Genomic DNA, 12,951 nt, shown 5'->3' on the forward strand with positions numbered 1-12,951 from the left:
ATAGTTCTGAGGAACCTAGGGGCAGGAAAGGAATAAAGAGGCAGACGTGGAGAATGGACTTGAGGACACGGAGAGGGGGAAGGGTAAGCTGGGCCTAAGTGAGAGAGTAACAATGACATATACACACTACCAAATGTAAAACAGATAGCTAGTGGGAAGCAGCCGCATAGCACAGGGAGATCAACTCGGTCCTTTGTGACCACCTAGAGGGGTGGGATAGGGAGGTTGGGAGGGAGATATGAGAGGGAGGAGATATGGGGATATATGTATACATATAGCTGATTCACTTTGTCATACAGCAGAAACTAACACAACATTGTAAAGCAATTATACTCCAATAAAGATGTTATTTAAAAAATGTAATTCTATGCTTTCCTTTTGCTCTGCCCATTTCAGGAGTATCAGGTGGGTAACAGGTACTCTGCACTGTGTTGGGTGTCAGACGCTTCATGTATAAATGTGAAAATAATATGGTCCCTTCCCTTGAGATACTTGCAGTTTGGTTTGTTAAAATCTGGCCACAAAATGGCATCATTAAAGCAGCAACTAAAGCAAATAATTTCTTTCTGAAAACACAAGAGTCTTGCTTTGCAGTAACGTATTTGGCGAAAATATTTGGTCGAGCTGCAAAAATTCTTAAATATTGGGTTATTGGCAGACATGGCTGGTGGTCCTGGAAAACATGTGAAAATAAAATATGTCCTTATAATTTATTAATTTTGATCATACAAATGTAGAATTTATGACAATATTCACCTCTTAAATTTTTTATGGTAAAGGGGTTGCTAAGTCAACCTAACAGTAAAACTTGACTGCAGAAGTGAGTGTTGGTAAACTTAAGGAAAACTAAAAAAATTCTTGATATTTTTATGGCACTCCTTCGAGTAGTAATTATTTTTGTGAAAACTGCTAGCGTTTAATTGATTGAAATAGATTTGGATCCATAATGGAAATACCCTCCCTCCTGTTTGGAGAATACCTAAAATGATAAATGTGCGATACTTCTGCAATACGCCACCTTTCAAATTTTTCATTTTTTTTTTCAAAAAGAAACAATCCTATCTCCTTTCATTCCCCAATAATGAATTCTTCCCCATTGCCCTCTTTCATTAAACAGTAGTGGTCAAGAATTATTTATGTATAATTAATAAATTCTAAAAATTTTCTTCTAAAACTTATATTACGGATCAAGGGTGATGGGCATACTAAGGTTTCTTGGTGGTTGCTCTCATTTTGTGGAGATGTAATCTAGTGTTCTTTGTATGAAAAAAAAAATCTATGAAGAGAATACAGTTCAGTGAGTTCTGAGTATTTTCCCTGGCAGCTGTGGTGTGGTAGCAGGATCCAGCTCTTTGCTCGAATACAGCACTCCTTTGATCATTTAACCAAAACCTTTCTATTAGATACCTGCTTTGTGAGACCAGCAGACCAGTTTGAGGGACGGAGGAGAGTACAGGTCACAGGGCAGACAGTCAAGGTACAATATAATCCTAGAGATGAGACATGTGCGGTGGAGACAACAGCCAGCAAGGCAAAACTCCATATGCTGTGCGAGCATCTGCAAATGGTGTCGAAGTTTACGAAACAAGGCATGCTGCCTGGAACGGTCAACAGCGGTGTCAGGAAGGAGACAGGACTTGATTAGGCTTCAGAGGGGTGGGGGAAGAGTGTGAGTAGACTTCGACTGGGGTTTTCCTGGGGCTTGTTGATGTAAAGAGGACGCCACCCTGACTGGGTACCAAGTCTGTGTTCGGAAACCCTGCAAGAGTGGGTCATCAGAAGAACTGGGCAGCTTATGCAGCAATGCCCTTAAAGTCTGGCAGAGAACATGGGCCTCGCAGGGCCGGCTTATGAATGGCCGGTCAGGACGGGGGCAGGCTGACCAGATAGGAGGCTGCTGCCACGTTAGATGATAATGCCCAGGCCAGGGTTGTCGTGGCATAAAAGAGTGGCCTGGGCATCAGCAGAACCAGCCAGGATGAGCCTGCGTCTCTGACTGGGGCTCAAGGGCCTCTTTCCGTGTGAAGTTAATTGGATCCCATGGGCATAAAATCCCTGACCTGGGCCTTGTTACTACAAGTCCCCTCCAACTGGAGCTAAGCAGTGTGGGTGCTGATCTTAATAGGGTTCTATTTTTGCTGCTGGAGTCTGAAAGCAGTGTTTAGTTTCTATGTAACCACACATAGAAAGAGGGAAACCTTTAAAATGATTTTCTACCTTATTTGCTTTTTTGGTAAAATATGAGTGTTTTGAGAAAATGTCACACTGTTCATATTTTTCTCTTCCTTATTATGTTGTAATTTAGTCTGGCCTAGGGGCCAAGGGGGCTGAGATAAATGCTCTTAGAGGGGATCAATTTCAGAAGAATTCCATGAAATAACAGATTTCCCTTGTTCATATACTAACTGAGCCTACTCAGAGCCAAATGTGTAAAAACTTGAAAACATTCATATAGATTTCTTTAAATACTAACTTTTAGCTCAGGCATTTACCATCCTTCAGAGAATGCTGTTTGGTCTATAAACCACACAGTAAAGTGAAAATTATTCCATTTACTTGAGTCATATAAAAAAGTCAAAACAGAAAATTAGGATTACAAAGTGATTTCTTGGTCCAAATACTAGGGCCAAGTCTATAATTAACTGGCTGCCCACCAAAATTCATTTTACTTTGTTCTTTGATGACACAGCAAGTGAGAACAAACAAGCCAGAAGAAGACAGGTTTGGGATGGGATGGAGAATTATTTTTTGAAATTAAGCATTTAGTCATTGGGTTTTGACTGGGTGTTGTTGGATTAATTTAAATCTTTTCATACTCTGAATGTACTTGTTTAATCAAATTTTAATGTGCTTTAAAAGAACACATGAATCAAAGTTAAATGTTAAAGTGCATGGAAGGTTTTAAAACAGAAATTTAAAAAATGAACAAATCAAATCATGATTTAAACTCAACTGTTCACCTTGACATTTAAGGCAGTATAAGGCATTTGGGAGTCTATACAGTACTGCAAAGGACAAAATATTTAAAAGCAACCCTTTTTTTAATGGCTTTATGGATGGGCAGTTGTCTGACAAATGGTACAAAAAGAACTATGAGGACTTTATTAGAACCAATAGAAAATAAGACAGTCTCTATGTTCAGGTAACAGCCTCCCTCCCACTCCACTCCCACAGCCCGTGAATCACATCTCCCATTGTCTGTGCCCCTGTGTATTTCCTTTACACACTGACTCTGGGCTTGGCCACGTGACTTGTGGTTGCCAATGGGACATCAGTAAAGATGATAGAAGCAAAGGCTTCAAAAGTGCTTGTGTATTGGGGCTTTCCCTCTTAGGATGCTGTCCTGAAATCACCAAACAGTCAAGAAGCCCAGGATGAAAGACCACGTGAAGGTACAGCTGACCTATCAGCTCAGTGCAGCTGCATAAGCAACCCCAGGTGAGACCAGCGGAACAATTTTGCAGCCAACCCACAGAATCATGCGCAATAATAAATCGTTACTCTCTCAGGCCACTGTGTCTTGGCACGCTTTATTATGCAACAAAGGTGAACTAAAGCCATCTCTAACACAGTAAATATACCAAATCCCAAAACGTTTTAAAATGCAATCCAATCTAGAGTTGCAAAGTCTGATTCACATCTTAAATGCTGGTCACTTAGAAATATGTGACAGCAAGGAACAGGCTTGTCGGGCAGATTGTTCCACAAGGCAGAGATAGGGATTCTCCATCCTCCCCCTCCCCTGCAATGCCTCTGACTTTCATCGCAGGTAAATAATTATTACCTTTTAGCTCACTTCCTCTCTACCTTCTCTGTAAGCAGAAAAACATTAGGTGTCTTCACAAGGTCTGCATTCTTTGTAAAAAGTACAACGTTTAAGAGGTTCCAAGGGAAAAGCACATGTTTTGCACAACACTGACCATCAAACACCAGTTATCTTAGGGCCTTAGTATCATTAAAATAACATTTTAGAGGGAACAAAGAGCTACTTTTTATTTGGTTATAGAATGACGTTTTCTTTCTTTTTGGTTGAGAGAGGGAAAAAGATTTAAAGTTGAAATGATGCTTGATCTATAGCAACGAAAATTCTAAACAACTGATCTAATGAACACAGCCTTGAAGGCAGGGTTCAAATGAGCAAGAGGCACTGATAATTGGGGGCTTATCACTGCTCGAAGAGGGGGACTGATAAAGTTCAGGCCAGCAATCCAGGCTGACATTCCCTTGGCTCCCTGGTCACAGTCCGCTCCAGGCTTCCTCAGCTGCTCCCAGCACCAGCTCAGCGTGAACCTGACGAGTCACTGGAAAAAATTGCTCATTGGCAACTCCACTCAGACGAGCTAGCTTCTTTGCCCTCAAGGGATGAATGTTTTTAGTGCAGTTCCATCTTATTTATGGACTGACCCCTTCCTAAGGCTTTTCATGTGAAGAGGAAAATGAAAGCTTTATGATCAAAAGCATTCCATATTTTAGGATCTGTACAAATAGTCATAACCTTCATTTTCAGTCTCTCCTTCTCTTTGACTAGCAAGAGTCCTCTTATGAACACAATGAAGACAGATAAAACAGCCTGCCCAAGTTCCTTTTTATAGTCTCAGCAGAGGCCATTTGCTATTTCAGTTGATCCTAAAAAGGAGTGTACTCTTCATGAAAAATCTGAGGGAAGCTTGATGAACTATAGCAGCAAACAGCATCTGTTACCACATAAAATCTGCTCAGATACTGTAAGGATATTGTTTATTTTCCAGCTTTTTCTCTTGAGACCTTGACATCAACCAGTAGGTGGATGCAACTTCCTGATTGTAGGAACCTACAGGGTTGGTAGAAACTTCTAGGAGAGCACAGAGCAACCATGGGAACATCACTGTATTTCAGTGATGTTCCTTAATGCCAGAGGTGATTTCCTCATGAGAATTAGTTCTTCTGTAATTTGCCAAACTAGGGAAGTTCTGCAGCTGGTGGCTACAGCATTTCTTTGGCAATTACTTTGTACTATCTCAATAGCTCCCACGGCACATTTCTTGACCTGATGCTAAAATCATCTCAGATCAGGCCATTTTGTTTGGCTGGCTTCATGAAATGGTCTCTGAAGTAGCGGTCAGGGGTGCTGCACCCAGACTTCTATTTGTAGTCTTACTCCCACATTTAAAAAACTGCCAAGTAAGGTAAACCTGGTTGGATTCTGGGCTGACTCATTCGTTGACTCTGTGATTCATTGACTCATTCATTCATGAGCCCTCACTGTACACTGATTTCTGTGACAGGCTACTGAAGAAATAAAAGACACGTGTCTGGTCCACCAAAGCTTACAGTCTGGGTGGCCAGCAAACATGCCTCTGAAGTGAGAAAAGAACAAAGACTTTTTTTAGGAAAGCAACAATGACAATGGTGGGTGGGGACTTCTCCCTTCAACTTACCCATCTTCCTTCCCTTACCTTGCTCTGATGGGTTGAGATCCTAGTCTGGGTCCCAGAGCACTACCATTTCCAGGAGAATTCTTTCTCGCTAATGCTGGGGATATAGAAGTTGTTCTTTGAGGCACCTGAAAGAAAACCAGAATTCAGAAATATCTTCCATAGAATAGCTTCCACAGGGTTCTGCCTGAAAAGCAACCTACTCCTTTCCTAAGATCTGCCAGGAGATACCAGGAAGGAAACGTCTTGCATTTCTCAAAGACATATTTAACTCCCTAAACAAAATCAAACGAAAGACAATGAGGCACATTTCAGCCACCATTAGGGAGTACAAAGTGCTCAATTTTAAAAACAAATTTAGAAACAGACCAAGTGAATTATTTTGATTCACTGGGCTAAAATAATTGATTTCCTTCATTTGCACAAGAGTGGCGGATATCAGAAATTTCTCTGGGGTATCATTAACGCAGATGATGATCATTGGAAATTGCATCTGATGAGACATCCAGATAAACCAGTTAAACCATTTTTAACTCACAATACAACTGATAAACAGGTAAGGAAATTATGAAATCTGGTGAGAAATTAGGGTACCAGGCTAGAATTTGGGACATGAGCCACATGTTAGTGAGCTCAGAAAAACTACTGCAATAGATCCTGAACGATTCCACTTCCTAATCAACTTGCAATTTCGAATTAAAAACAAACCGCCAACACTGAACTTTGGAAGGTCAATTTGCAAACGTAATACAAAACAGGACTAATACTGAAAATACTGGAAGGTCTTCAGAAAACTATGTGAATACCAGTCAGACTGTGAGGTACAGTAGGAAAACGTACCATTACCTTATCTGTCAAGGGCCTAAGGTAGAATTCAAGCATGCCTCATGGTATGAAACATTTTCTAATGAAATCAAATACTGGTAAGTGCACCAAAGGAGTCCAACATAAGGGGAGAGTAGAGGAAAAACTTATTTTAGGAAAAGTGACTAGGAAATGAAAATGTACATCTCCTGTGACAGCTGGTTGGGCTAAACATTCATCAGGTGCTTCAACTTTTATTTATTTTTGGAGGCCCTTTTAAAGTAGGTTTATGGGGCTTCTCTGGTGGCACAGTGGTTGAGAGTCCGCCTGCCAATGCAGGGGACGCGGGTTCGTGCCCCGGTCCGGGAAGATCCCACGTGCCGCGGAGCAGCTGGGCCCGTGAGCCATGGCCGCTGAGCCTACGCGGCCGGAGCCTGTGCTCCGCAACGGGAGAGGCCACAACAGTGCGAGGCCCGCGTACCGCAAAAAAAAATAAAAATAAAAAATAAAGTAGGTTTATGTTTTGTACTAGGTATTTTTAAATTATGCTTTGTTTTAATATTATATTTAGTATATTAAATGATATTGAACACTAATACGGATCTTACTGGTTATTATAATACATTTTAAGATAAAGACCTAGAAAGATGAGTCAGTGAAGTGAAGAAAATAACCAAATCAGTGTTCCCACCTGCTCAAATTAAATATCACTAGTTTTCCTTTTGCACTTGGTCAACTGAAATAGTTATATATAGAGAGAGTCTAATGAATTATTAAAACCTAAAATCTTTGTATTGATCTAAGTTTTTTTTCCCAGAGTTATAAGTGTGTGTCTGTGTGTTTTTAGAGAGTGGACCAATAAGGTCAAATGTTTCCCCAGCTCTCCTGTCTGCTCCTCTGCTCATCCTACTTTCCAGATTGAACTTTGCTCCATAAATAACCTTTTCTGATGGCATCCCCCACAAGATGAGAACAACAACAAAAGAGCCATTATCAGCTAATTTCACTTTCAAAATAATGGAAATCCTGGTATAATATCCTTCTGAGAGGAAGATGAGGAAAAATATTTGAAAATCATTGGGTAAAAAGGTCTTATTTTTTTCTGGAATCAACAATGGCGTCGATTTCTGGAAGTTGTGGGACATTCCATTTGTCATAGCTTCTATGCTGAGTTCAGGAGAAAGGGGAATCCTGAACCAGGAAGAATCTGATGCAAACATTTCTACAGTGTTTTGATATTTCCAGGTTGTCTGTAGTGAGATTCATGGCCACGTTTTACGACATTTTTTTTGGAATGTACAACAACTTGGTATAGGCAAAAACAAAACAAATGAAACCAAACCAGTGGAATGGCTGATCATTTTACCCTAGAGTTTAATCCTCAGTAATCAGTTAAGGCTGGAATTAAATCACAACCTGGCCTAGAAGGAGCTTTCCTTAAGTGGAGCCAACTAAAATATTCTAAGAGCATTACTATCTTCTGAACATTTGAAACCTGTTTTCACTTTGGGTTATTAAAAATAGGAATAAAAAAATTCCTTACTTTTTAATCTGGAAATTTTAAATTTGTCTAGACATAGATTCAGTCATTGATAAAAATATCCATATTGTTCTATTTCTTAAGATGGATAGTTAAAAGAACAGTTTGGAAGGCTTGGGGTTGTGAGTTCTAATTCTGGATACAGGATATATGCTTCCAAGTCATTCAGTCTACCTGAGCCTCCATTTCTTTGGGGAAAATGGAGATCAGAAATGATAAACGACAATCCAAGTCTTAGCTTGGGAATGAGGAAGGACCAAAACAAACGCGAGAAGGGACGGTGCTTTGGTGCCAGGTTCTTCAATACTATGAATGGTCTGGAACAGGGGTAATAACAATGATAACAGTAATAGTAATAATAATAATAATAATAACAAACAATGATGACGATGATAGTGATGTCGATAAAAACCCCAGTAATATTACCTTTGGTGGAATGTCTTCTTCCTGTCGTAACCAAGAGCTTCGGTCAAACTTCTCAATGCGAGTGGGGAGAGGCGGGTTTTCAGAGGTGGGATCCGAGTTCTGGCGTGGCATCTCCACACGGTGAGAGCTCACGTTCAGAGACTCCTGAAACCCAGAGAGGCCCTTCGTGGGCTGCTCGTGCACCGACTGGGAGGCTGTCAAGGCAGGTCCCTGGGATTTCACAGCTACCAGATGTGGGATCTAAGCATCAAACCAATATCACAGCAGTGTCATTAGAAGAAAAAGCAGATCAGCTAGGACCTCACTCAGGGGAAGGGGAAATAAAATTTTAGGGAGAAAGAACCAGAGTACACAGAGCCCATCACAGTTCTCTGCAGCATGCTTTTCAAAGCCCTCCCGAGTTTCCCATTTAGAGCTGGAGGGCTGGATCAGGGTTCCTGGCAGAGTTAAATGATTGACTTGGGACTGCTAAGAAGTCAGTGAAATAAGTGTCATGATAATAATGATTTTTAGTGAACATTTATTAAGCAGCAATACAATATATTTACAAGCACTTCTCTTCTAATGTTACAAACTTCCTCCTTTCAACCTCCTAACTTTGACTTCAGAGAGTGCTCTGTGAAACAAGAATTGCTCTGAACATCTTACTCCTTGTGAACTCACTAAATCGACCATGAGATGGACACAATTATTTCCTTCATTTTACTCATGAGAATGTAAGGATTAGAGAGTGTAAGTAACAACCTAGATTTCACAGTTAATATGTGCCAGAGCCTGGATTATAACCCCCACATATGCTTAATTGTAGTTCCGGTATTGTAACCCCACAGCCTAACTGCTACACTATCCTGCTTTCTGGTGAACTGGTTCTTACCAGCTAGGATATTATATAACTCTCGACACCAGGACGTTTCTTTTAGAGTTGTGGTAAGTCCCACAATTTGGTATGTGTTGATGTTGTTCATGCAGGGAAGAAATGTAGTCTTTAGGCAGAAGGGTGGCTTTTTAAGACAAATCATGAACATCTAGCATTCAGAGTACCCTTTACCATTAGCACTGTTCACACTTCATTGTTTGTGCTCATGTGAGCCTGAGTCCCCCTCCATCACATAGGTAAGCTCCTCAGAGACAAGAGCAATGTCTGACCTCCTATCTCTCTAGCACTGTGCCTGGCATGTGAAGGTGCTCAGTCAATCTTGGCTGGGAAAACATCTAGAGTACTTTCTAAATTAAACTGTTAATTCCACAAACATTAATCTAGTATCTGCTTTGTACAAGGGACCTACCAGACCCTCTTTGGATTGAAATCTCAGTGCCCAGACTGCTGGGGAGCATCTCTACAGCCCTCCTCCACCAGCCTGGCCCCGTTCCTCTTGCCCTTGAGGTCTTATCCCTGGAGCAGCCCTGCCCCAGCCTTTCAGACCATCCTGGCTCTGAAACCTGCAATGTTATTCTTTATGGTTCAGAGGAAATTCTCAAAGTCCAGTTCAGTGGAATGTTATGCTTCAATCAGGATAGAACTGTAACCAATCAAATTTATATTAAGGGTAAATATCATTAAATATATTAAGTATTAATAAGAAAACAAAGCCTACCTTACAAATATGTAGTACATGCACCCCAACATTCATAGCAGCACTGTTTACAACAGTCAAGACACGGATGCAACTTAAATGTCCACTGACAGAGGAATGGATAAAGAAGATGTGGTACATATATACAATGGAATATTACTCAGCCGCAAAAAAGAATGAAATATTGCCATTTGCAGCAACATGGATGGACCCAGAGATTATCATACAAAGTGAAGTAAGTCAGAAAGAAAAAAGACAAATACAATAAGGTGGAATTATATGTGGAATCTAAAATATGACAAAAATGAACTTATCTATGAAACAGACTCACAGACATTGAGAACAGACTTGTGGTTGCCAAGGCGGAGGGGGTTGGGGAAGGAATGGATTGGGAGTTTGAGATTAACAGATGCGAATTATCACGTATAGAATGGATAAACAACAAGGTCCTACTGTATAGCACAGGGAACTATATTCAGTATCCTGTGATAAACCATAATGGAAAAGAATACGAAAAAGAATGTAATATATTTATGTTTAACTGAATCACTTTGCTGTAAAACAGAAACTAACACAACATTGTAAATCAACTATACTTCAATAAAATAAATTTTTAAAAATGTAGTACAAAACACAAACCTACTTTAAAAGAGCCCCTAAGATAAAAACAAAAATTGAAGCTCCTGAAGAATGTTTAATCCAATTAGCTGTCACAGGATATCTACATTTTCATTTCCTAGTCACTTCAATAGAGTTTCATAAGTTTTCCCTCTATTTCGCCCTTTTACAGGGCAAAAGTATCCTAAAAGGTCAAAGTTAGGGGCTTTTTAAAGATGAGGTTTGTGTGTTAAAAGAGAAGTTTCTATAAAAATGTACCCCATGGACAAGCCTCTTAGATAGCCTCATCCACCAGAGGGCGGACAGCAGAAGCAAGAAGAACTACAATCCTGCAGCCTGTGAAACAAAAAACACATTCACAGAAAGAGAGACAAGATGAAAAGGCAGAGAGCTATGTACCAGATGAAGGAACAAGATAAAACCCCAGAAAAACAACTAAATGAAGTGGAGATAGATAGGCAACCGTTCAGGAAAAGAATTCAGAATAATGATAGTGAAGATGATCCAGGACCTCATCCTGGAAAAAGAATGGAGGCAAAGATCAAGAAGATGCAAGAAATGTTTAATAAAGACCTAGAAGAATTAAAGAACAAACAAACAGAGATGAACAATACAATAACTGAAATGAAAAATACACTAGAAGGAATCAATAGCAGAATAACTGAGGCAGAAGAATGGATAAGTGACCTCAAAGACAGAATTGGTGGAATTCACTGCTGTGGAACAGAATAAAGAAAAAAGAATGAAAAGAAATGAAGACAGCCTAAGAGACCTCTGGGACAACATTAAATGCAACAACATTCACATTATATGGGTCCCAGAAGGAGAACAGAGAGAGCAAGGACACAAGCAAATATTTGAAGAGATTATAGTTGAAAACTTCCCTAACACGGGAAAGGAAATAGCCATGCAAGTCCAGGAAGTGCAGAGAGTCCCATACAGGATAAACCCAAGGAGAAACATGCTGAGACACACAGTAATCAAATTGGCAAAAATTAAAGACATAGAAAATTACTGAAAGCAGCAAGGGAAAAACGAAAAATAACATACAAGGGAACTCCCATAAGGTTAACAGCTGATTTCTCAGCAGAAACTCTACAAGCCAGAAGGGAGTGGCATGACATATTTAAAGTGATGAAAGGGAAGAATCTACAACCAAGATTACTCTACCTGGTAAGGATCTCATTCAGATTTGATGGAGAAATCAAAAGCTTTACAGACAAGCAAAAGCTAAGAGAATTCAGCACCACCGAACCAGCTCTACAACAAACGCTAAAGGAACTTCTCTAACTGGGAAACACAAGAGAAGAAAAGGACCTACAAAAACAAACCCATAACAATTAAGAAAATGGTAATAGGAACATACACATCGATAAATACCTTAAACATGAATGGATTAAATGTTCTAACCAAAAGACACAGGCTTGCTGAATGGATACAAAAACAAGACCCATATATATGCTGTCTACAAGAGACCCACTTCAGACCTAGGGACACATACAGACTGAAAGTGAGGGGATGGAAAAAGATATTCCATGCAAATGGAAATCAAAATAAAGCTGGAGTAGCAACACTCATAGAAGATAAAATAGACTTTAAAATAAAGAATGTTACAAGAGACAAGGAAGGACACTACATAATGATCAAGGGATCAATCCAAGAAGAAGGTACAGCAATTATAAATATATATGGACCCAACATAGGAGTGCCTCAATACATAAGGCAACTGCTAACAGCTATAAAAGAGGAAATCGACAGTAACACAATAATAGTGGGGGACTTTAACACCTCACTTACACCAATGGAGAGATCATCCAAACAGAATGTTAATAAGGAATTAATAAGGAAACACAAGCTTTAAATGACACAATAGACCAGATAGGTTTAACGGACATTTCTAGGACATTCCATCCAAAAACAGCAGATTACACTTTCTTCTCAAGTGTGCACAGAATATTATCCACAATGCTATGAGATTAGAAATCAATTATAGGGGGAAAAAACTGTAAAAAAAACAAACACATGGAGGCTAAGCAATACGTCACTAAATAACCAAGAGATCACTGAAGAAATCAAAGAGGAAATAAAAAAATACCTAGAGACAAAGGACAATGCAAACACGACAATCCAAAACCTATGGGATGCAGCAAAAGCAGTTCTAAGAGGGAAGTTTATAGCAATATAAGCCTACCTTAAGAAATAAGAAAAATCTCAAATAAACAATCTAACCTTACACCTAAAGGAACTAGAGAAAGAAGAACAAACAAAACCCAAAGTTAGCAGAAGGAAAGAAATCATAAAGATCAGAGCAGAATAAATGAAATAGAAACAAAGAAAACAATAGCAAAGATCAATAAAACTAAAAGCTGGTTCTTTGAGAAGATAAACAAAATTGATAAACCATTAGCCAGACTCATCAAGAAAAAGAGAGGACTTAAATCAATAAAATTAGAAATGAAAAAGAAGTTACAACAGACATCACAGAAATACAAAGCATCCTGAGAGACTACTACAAGCAACTCTATGCCAATAAAATGGACAACCTGGAAGAAATGGACAAATTCTTAGAAAGGTA

The 12,951-nt window shown here is 39.5% G+C and overlaps 1 protein-coding gene across 13 annotated transcripts in view; it reads right to left on the reverse strand.

Moving 5' to 3' along the window:
- TNIK (TRAF2 and NCK interacting kinase) overlaps positions 1-12,951 on the reverse strand; it is a 412,179-nt gene that overhangs the window by 49,769 nt on the left and 349,459 nt on the right. For all 13 annotated transcript variants that reach the window (XM_059065360.2, XM_059065365.2, XM_067034013.1 and 10 more), the window contains 2 exons: positions 8,185-8,424; positions 5,436-5,542 (listed from right to left, as the gene is read on the reverse strand). In XM_059065360.2, the coding sequence (XP_058921343.1) occupies positions 5,436-5,542; positions 8,185-8,424 (347 nt within the window). The remainder of the gene's footprint in view (positions 1-5,435; positions 5,543-8,184; positions 8,425-12,951) is intronic.

The sequence above is a fragment of the Kogia breviceps genome, chromosome 5, assembly GCF_026419965.1.
Source record: "Kogia breviceps isolate mKogBre1 chromosome 5, mKogBre1 haplotype 1, whole genome shotgun sequence".
In the NCBI taxonomy this organism is placed as follows: Eukaryota; Metazoa; Chordata; class Mammalia; order Artiodactyla; family Physeteridae; genus Kogia; species Kogia breviceps.